Genomic DNA, 19,926 nt, shown 5'->3' on the forward strand with positions numbered 1-19,926 from the left:
TAAACGTGGTGAGGGGAAACAACAAGAATAAGGTGTTTGAGCCTGATGATAAAAGTGTAGTGCTAGGAAAAAAGCATGGCAAAATATTCATTGCCATCATTATCTTCACTTTCCCTGCCAGAACTGGAGAGACACCTCCTTACCCCTAAGAGGAGGATATTTGGAAGCTGTCACTGCTCTCCCCAGCCAGTGGCTGAGTGTTTTCCTTTTTCTTTCTCTCTTTCCCATGTGCTGCTTTGTTTTTATTTTTTGTCAGAAGTAACTTTCACATTTCCAGTCAATGTATGCTGTCAGCTGCAGACCTTTCTGATAAACCTCCATGTCAACCTTTCTTGGCATCTGTTATGCAACACACCTCATCTCATGGCGTATATCTAAATATCTAACTCTAACTTGTTACCTAACCATATACTTCCCATTCCAACCCCAAATTCTCCTATTACCTGGCACAAATACTGTATTTTGTTTGCATGGCAAGCCTAAATGGTATTGTGTGAAGTCAGGGGAGCCAGTGCCTACAGGGCTCATGCCTCTAAATGACGTGCTGTCCTCTGCCCTTTCAGCACCAAATGACAAATTCCCACTCTGAGGCTCTTGCGATGTGTGTTAGCTTCAAGGCATGAAAAAAGTAGAGAAGAGAACGTTGGTATGAGAAGTAGTATACCTGTAAACAGCCTGTGTTATACCTATAGATGTGCCTGTTTCAAATGGGCAAGTATAACAGGGTGGAGAGCACTGGAACACACGCTTGCCTATCAGGTTGCCTCCAACAGCCCTTGAATGCTTTGAACTCATCTATGTAGCTGGAGATTGTGTGTTTGTTAATCATATGCTCGACTGGAAATGCCATAGATGTTCTTCTGCCTCCTGATGAAAGGAAGCAGACTAAACACCTAGGAAGGAGCTTTTTTTTTTTTTTTCTTTTTTTTTTCATTGAGATACAGTGAGAAGAAACCTGAATGGGAAATATATTCCATGGAGCTGAAGTCAGGCACTCTGGAAGGAAGAACACAAGAGTAGTAAAGTACAGGAAGCGAAGTATTAAGGCAAGGCTGCTTCTGAAGGGCAACAAGTGTGTCTTTGGAAGTTCTGTTCTGGAAGCAATTGACCCAGTCATCCTTATGGGTCCCTTCCAACTTGAGATTTTAAACTTGAGCTTTAAAGAGGGGGTTTGGCTGCGTGATCCCCTGAAGTCCCTGCCAGTCTAAATCATTCAATGATTCTAACTCCGGTGTGGGAATTGGAGGCAAACAATGGTTTAGGGTATATTTTTGCCTGCTCTGGTGGGTCGGCTCATCACATTACTTACCTTTTTACTTTTGGAATTTCTTTAATTAAAATTATTTTAAACATTAAAACAGTGTAAAAATGATAGTTATAGTCTAAAAACTATGTATTTATGGTATTTTAAAACATTTATGTGGGTGTGTGCCTGTGGCCACGTTGCCTTGATGCCTTTGTAGGCTAACTCTTGAGTCTAAACCAGCCTGTTGGTTCAATTTGGGCAAGTACCAAATAAAAAATAGAAATTTCCTCTTCAAAAATGCTTATCGCCTATTTTTGGTATCCAAAGCAATATGGCAGTGTGCCTGAATGAGAGCTGGTTTTGCATAAGTGTAAGGAGATCAAGCTGGATTCAGCTTGCCAAACGAGTTTGGTAAGTGTAATCTATTAGGCCAGAGTTTATATCTTGAGGATGCTTGATGTTAAAAGCTTTGGTGTTTTTTTTTTTTAATCTATCTGGGCTTTGGCATTGGGCTTGTAATCTTTTAAGTTGTCTATATCAAAATTGTCTTTAGGCAGCGTACCTGGACTGTAGAAGAGGAAGTCACTCAAAAGGAAGCCCATTAACTGGCTTGCTCCTGCATTATCTTTTGGACATAATGCCAGACTTTTATTAATTTTCATTCTTTGGAAAAAAGTTGTTTTACTGTCAAGTAAGACAATCCAGACAGTCTTACTGTCAAACCTGAGGATCAGTAGGCTAGAGCGTTTTGACCTTTTCTGGTAAACTGTTTTGGACATTTGGATATTCTGTTCTAAAAGTGCTGCCTTTGAGAATAGTTTTGAGAGCTGACTTGTGTTAACTGGAGTGCCCTGAATTATTATAGTTGTTAGAGCAGGTGTCTTGTAATGGCTTAGTAGATCAAGCATTATATGGATTTGTTATTTACTGTTTCTTTGATTGGGAAGCATGAATAGGGAAGAGTCTCTATTGCAGAGAACAAATACTAATCTTATTCTATTTAGGAAATTGCGATGCTACTTTGTCCCTGTATAACAGAGCTAATCGCAGTAAAGCCAGACTGACTGACACTTTCTTAAAAGGCAGAAGTCAAATGCCGTTTTTTTAGGTTGAGAATGTGGTTTTCCCTACTTCCTTTAAAGCATTCCTTTTTCATTTAATAATGCTTCAGTGCCATACTTTAATTCTAAACCAGCTTTTAAAAATTGTTGTATGGCTTGCTGATACCTGGGAACTAATGCTGCAGTGGTGAGACGGAGCTGTAGAACTACTTGCTATTGGGATAAACGTTGCAGTTTGAGGTTTTTCTTCTAGAGCTTGATATCTCTGTGGAAATCTTAAGAAGATTGATAACCAGGTTGAGCACTATAGTGCTGTGCCATACATCAAAACCCCAGGAAAGGAGAAGAGCAATGAGTTTTGTGTAAATCTTTGTTAAAGATTTACAAGCAAGCCTAGTAGCTTGTGTAATTAAATCAAATCATGATTCATGATGGAGAAGCAGTCACAACAACTTTGTTTCTCTTCTCCTGACTTTGAGAAAGTAGTTTTCCGGTTCAAACAGAGCTCCTTTTGATGTAAAATGAAGCCAAATAAAGTATGGTTTAAATTCTAATGCAAGCCAGGTTTTGCTTCAGCAAAATTGTAATCAACATCCTCAATGAAGGTTTTCCCCAGCATAAGAGTCACAGCTGTGAATAGGTAGTTGCTAAAATCACAGCCATCAAGCACTGTACCAGCTGTAGACATCATATACTTGTCATATGTCTGCATCTGTCAGAGTTTTCTAAGTAAGCAAAACATCTGTTTTTCTGTGATGACCTTTCAGGGCAGGGATGCTGCTGCAGACTTAGTTCAGTTTTCAAGAGTAGAACTAAGGCATTTTGTGCCTGTAAGAGGCAGTGAGTACTGCTCTCTGGAATTGGCCTGGGTTTAATAGGATTTGTTATGTGAGCTACTTCGACTCATAAGCCTACACTAGTAGAAGGCGTCTCCAGGAAGTACTAAGGATAGAGGGCACAGGTAAACCCTTATTTGTGAATAGCTTGTTGGCACTCTCCTCCCACGAAGGCCTGGTACTTTGTAATTTTGAATATGGTAGGAAGTAAAAGATAAACCTTATACTGTAGATGTCCAGTTGTTTTTATGATAAACCAATTGGCATTGGTTTTACTTAACGTTATTACTTAATGGGTTTTAATAGATGTAAATGAAATAAATTGATGTATTTTAAATTACTCAAGGACTTTTTGGAAATAAGTCAGACATCAGTTACACATAGTAGTTTGTAGATTGACTTTTTGCTTTTTCAGGAGGTTTCTAGCAACTTGGCTAACCTACTTTTAGTATAAAGTCTCCCGCATTGAAAAGAATCTACTGGCAGCTTTTTAGAAATAAAAAATAATGGTGTTTTGCATTTCAACATGCTCATTTTTCCTGGTTCTGTCATTGAAGCGAATGTGGTTGAGAAGTTGCAGTGAAGAAAAGCGGGGAGAGAGAGAGAGGTCTCGCTCTGTCAGCCTCTTCTTTAGACTGATACTCTGTATTTTATTACACGATTTCTTCTGTGATAGAATTGCAGAAGCCTCTTCTAAAATAACAGTTATTCCAGAAATAGAAGCTTCTTGCACTTCTGAACCATTACAAGAACGGTCTGCTTTGGTTTTAGTTTTATTCTTTGTTGTCACTTTTTGTCTAAATGGTTTTATTCACCAAAAATATGGCAAAAGTAGATTAGGGAACAAATATTTACACCAGATACAATGAAGAATTTCAGTGTTTATCCAAGAGGCTTGCATTACCTCGCAGGCCAAAGCTTTCTGAAATCAGTAGTCTGGGGGAGGGGACAGGACACCAGCCATTTCCTTTATGATAATAAAACTGTATTTTTTTACGAAGTAGGTTTTTTTGGGGCATCAGCTTAGAGTGAATTTGAGGGGAAAAAACAATTAGTCTTGCTGCAATCCAAGTAGGCTTCTGTTTTTCAAAATTATTACTCAAATTTGAACAATGACTTTGATCTTCAACTTAGTGAAAGCATGGCCTTGTATGCTGAGATATTTTGAGATCCTCTGAATTGAAGTTCAAGGCCGTAAGAGTTTGCATAGACGTTTCAGATCTCTAGCTTTTCAAATAATACCAATTGGGACATCTTAAGAGTTGTTGAGTTGCTGTACTAATGACTTGAAATAAGCTCAATTATAAGAGAGGTCATGTTTTGAAAAGAGGTATGAACAATAGTAAACACCATTCAAGACCTTGAAAATGTCTTCAGCTACAACAGCAACTAAAAAGGAGGTCTGAAAGAGTGGGAGAAAGAGGCAGTCTTGTTAGTGTTTACAAAAAAATATGCAGTTGGGAGACTTGTCTCTTGAATTTTGTATGTTTTAATTAAGCGTCTTAGTATTGACATGCATCTTCGCTTAAAAGTTTTTAAAATCAGAGTGTAAATATTCCCAGGAAATGAGTTGCTTGCTTCTGGTGTCTGAGGTAGGGGGCATGGGAGAAGATGGGAAGACGTTGCACGTTATTAAAGATACTTTAGAAAGAATAGGAAGTTGTCAGAATGAAGGAGATGTTTTGACCAGTATAATTCCTTAAATGAGGTAGGATATTGATTGATTAAAGTGAAGTTTAAACAAAAAAGAAAAATCCGATGCGATAGAATCAAAGCAAGGCATGCAGTTTTGAAACAGAAATGTGTAAAACATTTTGATAGTAGAGGAGAGAATTTCATATATCTGGGGACACTAATGTGTGTGTTGTTTTGTGGAATTGTAAATATTGTAGCATATGAATGATTTTTGAAGAAAATTCTGTAAGTCAACTGATCTATGAAAGGGAAAAAAAAAGCTCCTGCTGTGGCACGTCCTGATGATAATGAAACTTGGTGAAGCACTTAAGTGCAACATTAGTGCAAAGAATGTTTTGGGAATTGGGAAACTTGGAGGACTCAAGGAATTTGACACATTTGTGGTGATGCCCTCGTTTGAAAGGATGTGGTGAGCATTCAAAACATACATCTAAGGATTTCAAAATTCTCTCCTCCAAACTCAAATTTTTTGCATGCCTTAATATCTATGGGTTTGTACATTTTAAATACTAGCTATAACATCCTTAAATCTTACTGTTGTTGCAAAAGCAAATATATTTTCAACCAATTGAACGTTGTGATACTGAGACCCCAAATATACCTCAGGATAATATGAAAGTGAGGAGACGCTCATTCATCTAGTTTGTCTTCCTTCGTCTCCCACTTTTCTCCCTTCCCTCCCTGAAACAAACAAGACTACCTTTATTTTAGAGTAACTGGAGGATCTTCTGCATTAGGTCTCCCCCCTCGTTCTTTTTGGAGTGTGTGTTTCTGTAGAACCAAGAGCAGTCTTCTGCTTTCTTCGCCCCCACATACCACTGACTTTCTTGGCTACTTGCTGTGTTCTAAGTTGAACCAATGGCATTGATTGGATTTTATCAGAAATCCTAGTGGAAATTGCTTGTTTTCTTACGCAACTTCCAGGCTTTAGAAGATGTATGAGAATAATTTTTAAAAACAGTGAAAAAAAAAAAGGAAATCCATTTTGTCCCAGGATGTCTGGGTTTCAGTACTAAAAGTCTGCTGATCAAGTTCAGTTTCTTTAAATAAAATACACATTAAAAAAAACCAACAAAACAAACAAACAAAAAACCAAAACCAGCCCAAGACTATAAAAATAAATTCTTAGTGTTACGCAATACCTGACAGAACTGAAGAAGTGAATCCTAAAAGTTTCAATAGCATCACTTCTGGCAGAAGTATATGTAAAATATTTTCTACAAACTTCTTTAATTGCTCAGAGAGGATAAGAGTTTTTCTGGTATTTGGGTTGCTCTTAGAGATGATCAGTTTCAGCCAAGCGTGTTTGGATCTGCTACAGTATCCAGCCAAAAATTGCTGTCTTCACAAAAAAAACCTTAATTCCATTTTTTAAATCAACCAGAAGTTGATTTAGACTTTTATGGAGACTCAGCTGTTATATGTTTCCTTCAGCCAAAAACCCCTTTTTGTCTAACATATTTTCTAGAAATGGTAAGTACTGGAGTGAGAATAAAATATGCCTACAAATGGTTAAATTAATAAACACTTTACATTGGAAAAAAAAAAGGTGTAAAAAAGTAGACATTACTACTTGTTCTGGTTATATAACCTTTACAAGGCCAGGTAAAGCAGTCCTCTAAACACTGATTTGTTTTTCTAGCTTTGTGTCATTCCTTGTGAAACTGCAAATCACATTAATACATTTTTATGTAATAAATTAAATGTGATACTCTTTCAGTTTGTTAAAATTGCTATTTTTAATCTCGAAGAAATTCTTATGAGTGTCTCTTTTTTTCCATTTCTCCTTTCTTCACTGTGTAAGCGAGCATCAGGAGTTTTAATGAATGCAAGCTCTTAAAAAGTACACACTGAAAAATGTTCGTCAATTAAATTTTCTTGCAGTGCTTTCAAAGCACTAGCAAATAGTTGCAGCCTTGTCTATTAATGGAACGGTTTCAGAACATCTGAAACCCTGTTCAGCCGTAGATTGATGATACAAATTTTTATTATCCTATTAATATAGCTCTAAATTAAATCTATAAGTGGGTCTTATATAAGAGCTATGCTTGCATATTTTCTGATAAACTGGTACTACGGACCTGAGACACTATCTTTCTACCTTTTGGTCATATATTTTCTTTCATATTTAATTGTTTTGCTACTGACTCCCCCATTTCTTTAACAAGGGAGTGTATTTTGAGAAGTGCTTTAGATTCAAGTTGTTTAGCAATTACCCAGCTCCAAATGAGACCACAGGGTTGCAATTTTAATTTTCTTCTGTTTTGGCTCAGCTCATAGAACTCTTTAAAATAACCAAATACTCTTCAGCAGTGTTTCTGTGGATGTCAATTCGGTTTCATAGATTTGATGAGAATTTTGTTAAGATTTCCAGTTTTTTAGAAACTGTTTCTTTTTAGAATTATACTTGTAAGTGGCTATGCACAGTACTGGGGAGAGGAGGACTGTTTCAAATTGAAAGTCTTGACATTATTGCAAATTTTTCCATAAAATATGTATGTTTGAGTAAAATGGAATAAACCATCAGGTATCATAACGTATGTCCTAAGTAATATTAAGAGATTAAAAAGTCCTAAGCAGTATTCATTCAAGATAAACATCACTTGAGAAAATTATTAATAGAAGGCATACTTTGAATATAACTTTTTTTATATATATACCCATATACACACGTGTTTGTGTATATGGGTACATATTTTTATTGTGGCTCCGTTGATTTTAATCGTGATTAAACCAGAGATGATTCTGCATTTAAAATTCAAAGTGGAGAGAAAAGGTCCTACAATGCTCACTGGCTTTGCAATACTGATTTTCTAAATCCTAATGGTTTATATCTTAAGCAGAGCTGCTTTAATAGGTATATATCTATAAATACTATAATACTGCTTAATTTTGTATCCTTTTTCTTAAGACTGTTTGAAATGGCTTAATGAGAAGAAGGATTTGTTTTGATGATTATGCATTAGGAAACATTTAATCATTTTATGTGTGTTCTGGTAAAAAGGCATGTGTGCTAGGACCAGGGATGGGGATATTTTCACAATGATCTAAGAAAAGAAACAAACCCTGCATGTTTGGCCTCTTTTATAGAATTTGCACAAATAACAACATGAAGATGGCTTAACAATTCTGAGCTAATGATTCATTCAAGGTTAGACTTTGCTAGCTAGTGCTACTTTGATGGTAAAGCGTAGCTACTTTCTTACTTTACCACAGCAATGTGCTTGCTTTTATTTTACCCCATATTCTTACTTTTTTTTTTCTCTTGATTTGCAGCTGTTTGCAAAAAGCAAACCCCCAAAAGGTCTTTATGTCTATGGAGATGTTGGTAAGTTTCAGTTGCATCAATTCCAATGGATTTTTCTCTAAATCATGTTTAATAAAATTCTGAAGTATCTAAAAGCTTTATGTAGTGTTACTGCTTTAATGAATTATCCAGGATTCATTTTCTTCCACTTTATGATGTTATTTAATGCAATTACACTCTGAATTCTGGAAGCTGTTGGATTCGACTACATTGCCATGTGTATTTTTTTTTTTTTCAATGCTAACCACTCACTAATATCTAAGAATGCAATTTTAAGAGTTTGGGAAGTAATTGAGGGGGGCATGGAAAGAATATATATTCTAATTGCAACAATGCAGCATGAAAACATACTTTTCAAAAGGAAATACTAAGTCTGTTTCCTGGATGCATACAGAGCCATTTGTTCAACCTTTGGGCCATCTCTGCATGGTTCAAAACTTTAAAACAGAAAAACAAAAATGCAATTGTTCCACATTTTCAAACAGAAAATATAACTGTTCTTCACAAATAGTCTGGTCTTGTACTTATTCTGTGGAAGAGTATAGTTGCATTAGTTCAAAGCTAATGAACAATCATTATTGTAATCAGTACATACTGTTCTTAAATTAACTACCTGTTGGGTGTTTTTTGTGTTTTTTATTTGAAGGCACAGGAAAGACAATGGTGATGGACATGTTCTATTCTCACTTAAAAGTAGAAAGGAAAAAGAGAGTCCATTTTCATGGCTTCATGCTAGATGTACACCAGAGTAAGTGCAGACACAGGTATTTACAAGAATTTTACTAAATACAGTATCTATTGAAAAGTATGTCTCGTTCTCATATCCATATTAATCAGTGTAATTTTATTTAGATATTTAAGCAAAAAAAAGTAAACAATAAGAGAGAACGTAAAAGATTTTAGCATTGCCTGTCCTACCAGACTGGATATTAATTGCATATTATTTCTCAAGTATTTTCTGTCAAAGATTCTGTATTCCTGATTGTATAGAAGACTAGGGTGTGTATTTACAATTAAATCCTTAACTAAATGTTTTCCAGTTACCAATTAGTTTACATGCAATCTGAAGAAGGCAATTGCTAAAACTGAAACAGTAAAGATTAAATTTAATCTGCATTTTGAATAAGCAGTGACTAAATCAGGTATAAACATCAAGGAGAATGAGAATTGTTCTGGTTGGCAAACTTAGTAATAATTTATAGTCAGGTGCAATACAATCCGTGAGACAGTAAAGTATGGCTGTAATACTTTGTGCTAGTGTCATCGTCTTTATATTTTGAAATACAACTGTGTTGCTGTGTCCGAGTTCTTTTAACTAAATGCATTTGAAGTATATCTTCAGAGCATGCAGTGCACAGAGCTGTGCCATTGATTTGTAAACACCGTAAGGGTTTTTCGTACTCAGAGAGAAGATTAAGACAGAAAATGCCAAATTACAAAGTGAAACTGAAACTAAGGTAATGGAGCAAGATAAAACTGTAATTTGTATCAGTTTTTAAAAGATAAAGCATAGGTGCATAGCATTCAAGTGTTCTTTGATTTATGTTTTACATATTTCTCAACAAGAAAATACGAATCGCAGAATGTGTGAGTTTTTAGTAGTTGCCTGGATGTGGTTGAAAACTGTTTTTCCCTCTTGAAATTGGGCTACATTTGAAGCTTTCTTATTTTTACTGGACTAGGTTACCTTTTACTTGGAAGCTAAATAATTTTGCTCTCCCTGTCTTAGAAATTAAAAATACTTGTTCTTCTCTCTCTCTCTTTTTTTTTTTTTTTAATCAACTGAGGAATACATCGCCTTAAGCAGAGCTTGCCAAAAAGAAAAGCAGGATTTATGGCCAAATCGTATGATCCAATTGCACCAGTAGCAGAGGAAATAAGTGAAGAGGCTGCTCTCTTATGTTTTGATGAATTTCAGGTAAGAAGTCAGGGATTACTCCTTTGCTTCAAGGGAAAGCTAATAAAATTACTTTTGATCTTAAAATATGACGCTTGTTACTGCTAATGTAGTATTTGAATCACTGGCCAGTAGTGAACTGTAGAAGAGTAGAAGTTCTTTCACAGCTTTGAAGATGGTGGAGTGGGTTTTTTCCAGGAGATAAGATGCAAGTTGGTGGTGTAAGTCCCCTCACGGTGCTTTCCTTATTAGTCTAGTTACTGGTCATACAAGGGAGTATTGGAGTTTGGTGAGAGGCTCGGGAGTACTTCAGGGCAGGAACCATCATCCCGTACTGAGTCTGTGCAGTGCCCAGGAGAGTAGCTGCCTGGTACTTGCTGGGCATGCCTGGCCTTTGCTGTAGTTCATGTAATGCAACAAAAATCATCTCAGTGTGGTTAAGGATGTTGCAATGACATGTCAAATTCAACCTAAATTCTTTCCTAGAGTTATTGGGGCCTTTGGCATGGCAGTGCCAGACTATGTCAACGTAACTAACGTTTTAAGAAACTTATTGAATTAAACATGAAAATTAAAAATAAACTCATAAAATGATCTTTGCCCAAGCTATCTTGGTTGATTCATTTGTTCTACACAGCTTGTGAATTTTGTTGTAAGGGCGTGTCACATTTAAGTGTAGAATCGCTTTATAAAAATTTTTAGGAGAGAGGCTAGAGGTATTTGGCAACTCAAATAAGCTGAGATTTTTTTTTTTAATTCAGAGAGAAAATGTAGAGCAAGATAGGAACTTGTTAGTGTGTTAGTTGTGTGTTAGTTCTCAAATCACCAATACTAAAAGAATAATCTATTAACTGTAAATTGTCTGTTATGCTCTTAAATTAATATATTACTGAAATCGAGCAATTTATATCTCCTAGCTATTATTATACAAATCTGTGCACCCAAGAAAATAACTGATTTATGATCAGCTCCAGTGATGGGGATTTTTGTAGTTGTGAAGTAGTAGGTGTTCTTGTTTTAAGAAGTTCTTGCATTTTTTTGACAAGGGGTAGTCCTTTGATCTGTGGTTTCAGAATACGTGGGGTCATTGCAATTGCTGCTGTTGGATCATGTAAATTGTGCTTTATCTAGTGAATATGGATGCTGGGCTTCCAAAACTTGCTTTATAAAATCTAAATGCAGAGACAGTTGTATTTACGCTATAAAGAAATGGGGAGGTTTGGAGAGGGCAGGGAGGAGTGTTAACTGTCGTGACATCAAATGCTCAAACGGTAGAAGGAGGCATCTTTGCTGTACCGTGTATTAGTGCAAATACCTGCTTTTCTGTGTAAATGTCCACTGCTTTCATATCCTGGTGTTGCTGTGTTTCCAGACTGTCACGTTTCCATATTTTGAGGGGAGAGATTGGCATTTCTCGTTTCCCAACTGATTGCCTGCTCCCCCTGCTGACTTGTTTGAGGTACATCAATCACTTCAGTTGTAAAAATCACCTGGTTTTGTCCGTGGGTCATAGTTGGGAAAGTAATACAAGAATTATACTTTAAAATGTGTATCTAAGGCTTTACATTCTTATGTGAATTTTAAGAATTTACTTGTCTTCAGTGTACTAATGTTCTAAATTCACAGATTTCTGAACAGCTGGATTTCTTGACTGATTTTCTGTAGCATGGAATGCTACACAGGCTTTGCCTACTGAAGATTTCTGCAATTTTGCAGAAGGCACTGAATTTGGGATAAGAAACCTTCTGCTTAAATAGTCATAAAGTAGTGCAGTGACTGGAAGAGCAGCTTACGTGGTGACACAATTAACATTGGTAATAAGGAGCCATATCTAATTCAGGATGTTTGCAGCTCATTTTCCCACTGACTAGATTTCACCACAGTCTGATTCACTCCTGTTTAAAGAATTGCTAGATTAAAATGAAACTGGAAAGATCTGGAGACTCGGAACATATACTGCTCTGACTTGCAAGCAAAGCTACTGTCTGTTTTGACAGGTGGAAAGTCAAGGTGGGTCCATCCTGCTTTGGAAAAATACTTGCGTGCGGAGGAAGCATCAGAAAACTATGGAGATTTGCTTTAAACACTTCAGGTTGCTTTCCAAATACTTGTTGGAAAAAAAGGAGAATAAGCTGAAATTATTTATTTATCTTGAGATCAGGCACACAGACTAACGATACTGTGGAACAGGGACAGCAAAAAGTATTGTTAGTACTCGAATTTCAGAGGAAACCAAATGTAGAACTTCAAAAGACAAACGCATTGCTGAGGTTGCACATGCTTTGGCTAAAGCAAAACAGAAGTATTCTGAAGTGTATCTTCCTGCAAAGCCTCAGAACTGTCAAACAATTGGAGAGTTGACTAACTGATGTAGAAAAATGTTTCAGTACTTTTAAAAGTAGTTTTGTGTATTCCAAAATATTGTCGTATTAAAAAAAAATAAATTACTGTGTCTTAAATGTTTCTTTTTGCAAACACTGTGTGATAGCCAGGACCTCAGTGATGGCATCAAACTTCAGAGTTTGTCCTTTCTGAAGCAGGTTTTTCATCAGCATTTATCTGAGCCACAGGCTCTCAGGTTATTAAAGCATTGCTACTTCTTACTGATCTTTGTCATACAGTTTACTGTAAATATTATATTGAAGTTTTTTTTTTTAAATCATGAAAGTCTTAAACCATTCTAAAAATGTGTCCTCATTTTGAAGAAAAACCCTAGAATTAAGCCATTTGTAATTACAATTTTGATGTTTTTGATGTTGGCCAATAAAAAAAGACTAGTTATTGTTTAGCCATTGCATTACTATATACAGGTAATTGGAAGCTCTGATTTTGGCGTGTGAATTATGTTAGTTAGAATTCATAATGAAAACAGAATCCCTACTTCTGGGTAAGCTGGGTGATCATACAATGTTAGTCTTTATGTATACCATTGGTACCACTTTGACTTAAAGCAAACTACAATTTAGGGAGTTTTTACTAACCTGCATGCTATTAAAAGCCTCTAATAAAAATTAGGCTCTTATTTTTGTGCTAATACTAATTACTGATAATACATGCTTATGTTTGTCATTCATTACGTGGAACTGTACCAATCAGTGGATGACTGAGTCTCAGGCACTTACACATGTAAATTAACTATTGGTCTAGTGTTTTTTTCTTTTTTTTTTTTTTTTTTTAACGTGAGTCATAATGGAAAGCAGCACTAGGTCATAAAAATCTTTTCTCTTAAATGCTAATGAATTTTCTCCATTCTCTCCATTAGCAGGCTCTCCTTATTCGTAATTTGTAGCCTTTGCTTTTGTTCCCTGTTGCAATGAATGCTGGATACAGTAAAAAACATGTGAAATGACAATGCTTTAGTTACTGTCTTCTACCTGTTCCACCTTATAGACATTTTCTGTCTTTCCCAAACTGTATTAGATAAAAAGAGCTCACATTTGCATCCCAGTTCTCAAAATCGTGCTTGCTTTTTGACTGAACTTCTAAGAGTCTATTTTTTTTTATAATGGGGTGAAAACATCAGAATTCAGCATCAAATAACAGTTCTCATTAATAAGAGAATGTTATTAATTGTTTTCTTTCATATGAACATTAATATTATTTCACTCCCTGTTTTGTAAAGGTAGCATGCCTTATAGTATTTTTAAATAAAAAAGTATGTAACAACATTATTTATATAATAAATTTTTAAAACTTGGCTATTAGGTTTTCTTTGTGATACAAGAAATTTTGTTACCTCTAAAATTCACATATACTCTGTGGGTTTTTTTAGGAACAGGAAAATTCAGAAGAAATAAATTCTCAATAGGTGGGTGCATTAGACATAGTACAATGGTGAATCACTACATGCTCTTTGAATTATTGGATCTTGCAGATCAGAGATGTGCAAATTTGAGGGGTGTGTTACTGATTGTGCAAAACTGGTTTTGAAAAAGAAAATAAAAATCCATATTAATGCATTCCACAGAGCTAATTAGATGAAATCTTTGGAAGAAGGCAACTGTGGTGTTTTCTTATGGTTCCTTTTGAACACTGTTGCTTCCAAACTAGCTCTCAGAAATGTAACCTAAGTCCTCTGCTATTTCTGATGTAGAATTAATTTTTTTTGCTGCCCGGAAGAGTAATTTAGAAATTTAGTGGGGGTCAGAGAGGGGGATGTGTGATGAAGTAGGGAAAAAATTATACTGGTTAAATCTTTCTGCAGATGTATTCCCATCACAACGTACACATCTAAACTGGTGAAAGCACAGCAATTTGTCAGTCTGTTGTGTAATGAGCGCGTATAACTGTGGACATGCCACCACTTTTTTATTTTTTCAGAACTGGGGTCTGTTTTGGTAAGTCAAAATGCAACAAGTGACTATATAATAGTCAAAGGAAAAGCAGGAGAGACAGGTGTAATGATAATAAAGCTGGGTTGCTTATTATGACTGCTGATCTCAGCTGGTGAACTGTGAAATAGAAATTGCTGTTGTAACAATGGGAGCTTTTTGTTTGGAAAAAAAATATTAAATTTTTTTCATTTGTACAGAGGGGAGTGCAAAACAGAAACCACTTATTTCTTGGTACTGCAAAGCAAGTTAGTTAAGCTAAACTTAGATATTGAAAGAAATTTTACTTTATGGCTCTTTTTTTTTTTTTTCCAGTCTCTTTTCTTTGTGCCATCCACACACCACCACCCCCCCTCAGCCCCTGCCAGTATCACTTGTCCCACCCATTTTTATTTTTTGTTAGTGTTTTGTGCCTGAAGGTTAGAAGAGGCTGACTGTGCTGGAAGTGACTGCCGTGCCTTTTGATTATTCATGGACAGTAATAGAAGGCACTTAAAAAGAACAATGAAATTGCTTATTTTTGTGATGGGCCATCTGTTGAATTGTTTTTTGCAACAATCACACAATAGTATCTATGTCATATCATTCTATTTTCAACAGCAGCTGATTATGTATAGTTGGCTACTTGTCTTTATTTCTGAAGTCCCATGACCATTTAAATTCACCTCTGCAAACCTTTGCCTCAAAGGTAATAGAAATGTAAAACAATCGATGTGTATTTTTTTTGTCTTCTGTTTTTTTCATGTTGTTTCTAATTAATTAGGCCTCTTAAATGTTTAGGTCTGTTCTCTGTGTCTCCCACCTGTAGTTTTACAATAGAAGTTAACATGGAATCATTTTAGCGATTGGTAAAGAAATGGTGGAGTTCTACAATAAAGAGCGGGCAAGTTTTGAAAGACTGCGGTACATTCACTGCTTATTAATTATCCCTTTTATTTTTTTTTTCTCACCAAGCAATAATTAGAATCTTTCTCCATGGCTTTCACTAACAAGCATTTTTCCTAGCTATAAAGCCACTTGCAGATCTATTGCAGCAGAAGCTGAAAGCAAGATAAAACAAATGTGTTGTCTTCTACAGGTCACTGACATTGCTGATGCCATGATTCTGAAGCAGCTTTTTGAAAATCTGTTCCAAAACGGGGTTGTCGTTGTGGCAACATCTAACAGGCCGCCAGAAGGTAAAAACAAACATACTACTAGTATTGTCCAAATATAACGAATCTCAGTATCTTACAAAACAATTGAATTAAAATCATATAATATTTAATACTAATAAACTCTATAGTCTTCAAGAATCTGAGATATTCTAATTTGTCCTCTGTTTTTTCATGTTCTTAATTTGACAGGTTTTTCACTAAGTCTTACTTCTGTCTTCTCCCAAACTCGAGGTTTTCCTCCCTGCTACTTCCCCCCAAATCTTTCAGTATTTTCTGATCCTCTCTGCTCTATCCAAACCAGTGGGAGGGTATCTGGGGACAGGGGAGTTGAGGAATGATGAAATATTGCCTCTCTTTTGGGTGTATTCCAGGGTAGGAAAAGATCATATTCAGCAGAAAAAAAAAAAAGGGGGGAAATGAGAGTACATTCCTTCCTGGTATTTAACTAGGAAACCTGAAGACTTGATTCACCAGCTCAAAGGGGAAGCTGTACCCCTTAAAAAGATGCCGTTCTTACAGCCTTGTTTGAGGTCATCTATTGGGAATTACTCAGGTGGAGAGTTATTACCATTTCTAACAATATTTTTAGATAGAGCATGACTTGCTAGGTAGATCCTTCTGTAAAGCCCCTCGTATGTATGGGTTTTAACCAAGCAGTAACTGCAGTTTTTTATAAGTGAGGAAAATGTTTCTTGTAGTGTTAGCAGTTAGCATAATGCATGATTTCTATGCAGCATTTATGACACTTCAGATTGATTTCAAACATTTGCCAAAAATACTCAAGAGTTACAGTATGAACTGTAACTATCAGTTAAAGTTTCCACCCAAATTAATTGGGTAAAAGAGAATCACTAAAGATTTACAATGCACTCAAATGTTGTTATTAGAGGGCGAAATAATTTCTGTTGGTTTATTTTCCTTGTTTGAACAAACTGTAGCTGGGTGAACTACAGATAAACTGGATGCTGGTGCCTCACTCACTTGGGAACCATCCTTGTGTGTTTTGAAGCACTACTCTTTAAGTTCAGGAGAGATTTTTATTTTAACTTGGGGATTGTATCCCACATCTGAAATTAAAGATGTCAGTTGGTGACCATTACCATCATGTGTTTTAATATTAATACATATTAAATGACTGTGTCGACCTGAAAGACATCCACTTGTACTAGCTACTGAACAGAGAATCTCAAATGTGGCATCTCCAGACCTGAGCTGTGTTGCTGTCCGGGTGTTGGTCAATGCTGTCTCTTCTTCCCTTCTCACTGCTCCAGCGTGCTCACGGTGTGTGTTTGAAATCCTCCCACAGGAAAGAGAGTTGGGTTAGTGTACTATGCTACATGAAGGTTTAAGACTGAATTGAGAGCTTCGTTTCCTGTGGCTACAAAAGGGAAAAGTGGCTCTTTTTGTTAGAGAGCAGATGTACCCAGCTGCTGACCTTTAGTGTTACGCTTAACCATGTTAAACTTGTGTCCCAGAGGAATATGAGGGGAAATGCTTGGGTGCAGTGTTTGAGGAATCCTGGCTTCATTTCTCCACCAAAATTACTGTTTCTTTTTCTCATCCCTACAAAACAGAGACATAATAGGAGACTCACAGCCTTAATAACTAGAAGAACTAACAGAAGTAGCTGTCTTACAGTACTGTTAGATGTTCGCTATTGTTTGCAAGTAAATATGCAATTGATTGCTGTTTTAACAAATGGATAGCTGTTATGATTTGCAGAGTTATGAATGAGAATGATATATGACTTGAATGAAAACGATATATGGCTTCATACAACTTTGTTAGTAATTAGGGTGTGGAATCACCTTCACTGACAATTTTCCTATATGTTTCTATGTACATACCCAATTTTGTGAAAACCATTTTGTAGGTGTCCTACTGGTTTCTCATGCACGCTGTATCTTCTGTCCACCATGAGGTGTTGGTAGAGTGTAAAAGCTTTAGCTTAGTTGTAGCATTCAGGCATTGTGGGGAATATGGGTGATATTGGTAACCTGCGGTGGTCTTTGTGGGGAGTTTTGGCAACGTCTCTGCCAGGTGCCTGTATTCTGTTATTCCTCCTGTCATTCATAGGGGCTGCACTGCCTTTTTAGAAGGCTTCCTAATATCAATGAAACATAGCAGCCCATCATACAGTTTCAGTGATAACGTTTTCAAAGAACAAGTCATTCTATTATGAACGTGTTGGGCAGTTGGATAGTTTCCAGGGAAGAGAAGTTTATGCTATATAAAATACAGAGATAAATAAGACACAGAATGCTGCTTTGCATTTTTTTTGTTAATTTTTATTTTCTTTGAGTGCAGAACTGCATTTTGTTACATAATGTTACTTTTTTTTTTAAATTCAGTTGTATTTTTAGCAACTTTGCATAAGTTTACATATTAACTTAATTTTTTTTTTTTTTTTTGGCCTTAGGAATGAAGGCCTTTTTCTTGCTTTGGTAAAAGGGGTTGTACCCGGTAGAATTGCTAGAAAATAACGTGTACCTCAGTACACTGAATAAGAATGATTCTAACTTTGTAAACTCAAATAGCTTATTTTTAGTTTACATTGGGTTTTTCCCCTCTGCCAAATACTTGGCACTTAGCAGTTCCATAGTTTTGGCCTTATATCATTATATACCCACTGTTACAAATCCCTTTTTATATCCTTACTGTAAAACAGATGCTGCCCTTATTTCTTCTGCTAAAATCAGCTATATATCATTAGAAACTTAAGTCATATTTCACTCCCTGCCTTTTTTAGACTTTTTCAGGATGTTCCTATCTTGCTTGAGAATGTATTGAATTTTCATGCAGCAAAAGAAGAGAAATCAATTTTAGGTCTTCTTTTCCACCTTTTGTTTCTCTTCTCTCTAGCAACACTGAGTTTTATTTGCCAGACTAAAAGACAAGCTGACATTGTTATTAAGACTGAGTAGCAAAATTATGCTAATTTCCTTTCTTTCAGATCTCTATAAAAATGGCCTTCAGAGAGCTAATTTTGTACCTTTCATTGCTGTGCTGAAGGTAAGAAGAGTCAGTTGTTAAATGCTTTTCAATTTTGCCTGCCGTATTAGTAAATTAGAGAATTGTATACGATTGCTTTGATACTAGATTCCAGATAAGATGTATGTGCTTTAACTGGTTGGAGCAAAAATAATTGAAGGTAAGGCAAAAAGGAACTCTTCCTCTCTAGAATTAACGTGGCTTCAAAGCTGGACATTTTTAATATGACAAAAAGTTACCTTTTTGACTAAGGTAGCAGAATTTGTTTGTTTGAATAGGACTTTCTTACTGGTGTATACCGTGTAACATAGTACTCCTCTAACAGTTACACTGCATTGTAGTTGGGGACATCTTACATTTATTGTGCTACAAAAACTTGGTGTTCCGTTGGTGTGAGGAAAGTAGTGTTTGGTGTGTATCCCTCAGTTACCTTGCTTCTGGGTCTTTCTTGTGTGTAAGTGGTTTTCTGAATGGGAATTTGTGAGGCTTCATGTAACGTTCAACAAGCAGCAGTTCTGAAGCGAGTTTTCTGGAGTCTGCGTGTTCTGGTGTGGCAGGACGTAAACTAGAACTGCTTCATTTAGATTAAAAGATGGAGCATCCTCTCTTGATGTGCATAATACAATCAGTGCTTATTTTGCCGTAAAAAAGAACATATGTTGAACTCACGGTTTTAAGTTCTGGGTAAGTCACAGATATTTTTAATAATAATTAATTTGGAATTGCTGAATAGATACATTGGTTGGATATTTCTGTTAAGATGGTCAGCAGTAAAGTAGTTGACAGTGTCTTGGGTTTTCAGGGGGGCATTTTGGATTCATAAGATTGCTTGGTTGCCTAAGCACTTTTGAAAATCCCATCTACTGTTGACATCTGAGCAATAAACAGGTTTCCAAGTTAATAAGCCATTGACATGAACGTGGCGCTCCTATGTATCTCAGAATGGCTGTGTATAAAGTCAGGGAGGTTCCTGGTAAAAGCGGTTCTTGCCTGGATGGCTTTAGAAAATTAAGAACCATAAAAATAAATGAATAACCACTTCCACTTCAGATTCAATGTAGCTGACTGCATTGGATGCAGGACGGGTCCTGGTCATAGAGTGTTTTCAAGAATAGTAGTAGTTTCATATGCATTTGTTTTTTGAAATGCAGTATCCATGGCAAATCTTTCTTTTCTATGTGTCTTTCCTTGTTTGACTCTTATTTTTCTTCCTTGATAAATGTAAGGCTCTTTCATTTCACTGATGATCACACTTAAAGAACATTTATCATGTGTGCTTCTTTGTAGTTTCTTTTTTCTCTCTTTTTGGCTAGCTGAAGGAAAAAAAAAAAAAGAAATGTAGTTTATGCGTACAGAACACCTCATCTGGACTGGGAAAACAATCTAAATTTTTAGAAGGGACCTT

General features: G+C 36.0%; 1 protein-coding gene across 1 annotated transcript in view; it reads left to right on the forward strand.

The window, feature by feature from the left end:
* Positions 1-19,926, forward strand: part of AFG1L (AFG1 like ATPase) — a 62,256-nt gene that overhangs the window by 8,679 nt on the left and 33,651 nt on the right. Inside the window, exons 3-7 of the mRNA XM_074150691.1 lie at positions 8,115-8,166; positions 8,792-8,893; positions 9,933-10,063; positions 15,452-15,551; positions 18,484-18,542. Coding sequence (XP_074006792.1) covers positions 8,115-8,166; positions 8,792-8,893; positions 9,933-10,063; positions 15,452-15,551; positions 18,484-18,542 — 444 coding nt within the window. The remainder of the gene's footprint in view (positions 1-8,114; positions 8,167-8,791; positions 8,894-9,932; positions 10,064-15,451; positions 15,552-18,483; positions 18,543-19,926) is intronic.

Source organism: Numenius arquata, chromosome 7, assembly GCF_964106895.1.
Source record: "Numenius arquata chromosome 7, bNumArq3.hap1.1, whole genome shotgun sequence".
Classification (NCBI taxonomy): domain Eukaryota; kingdom Metazoa; phylum Chordata; class Aves; order Charadriiformes; family Scolopacidae; genus Numenius; species Numenius arquata.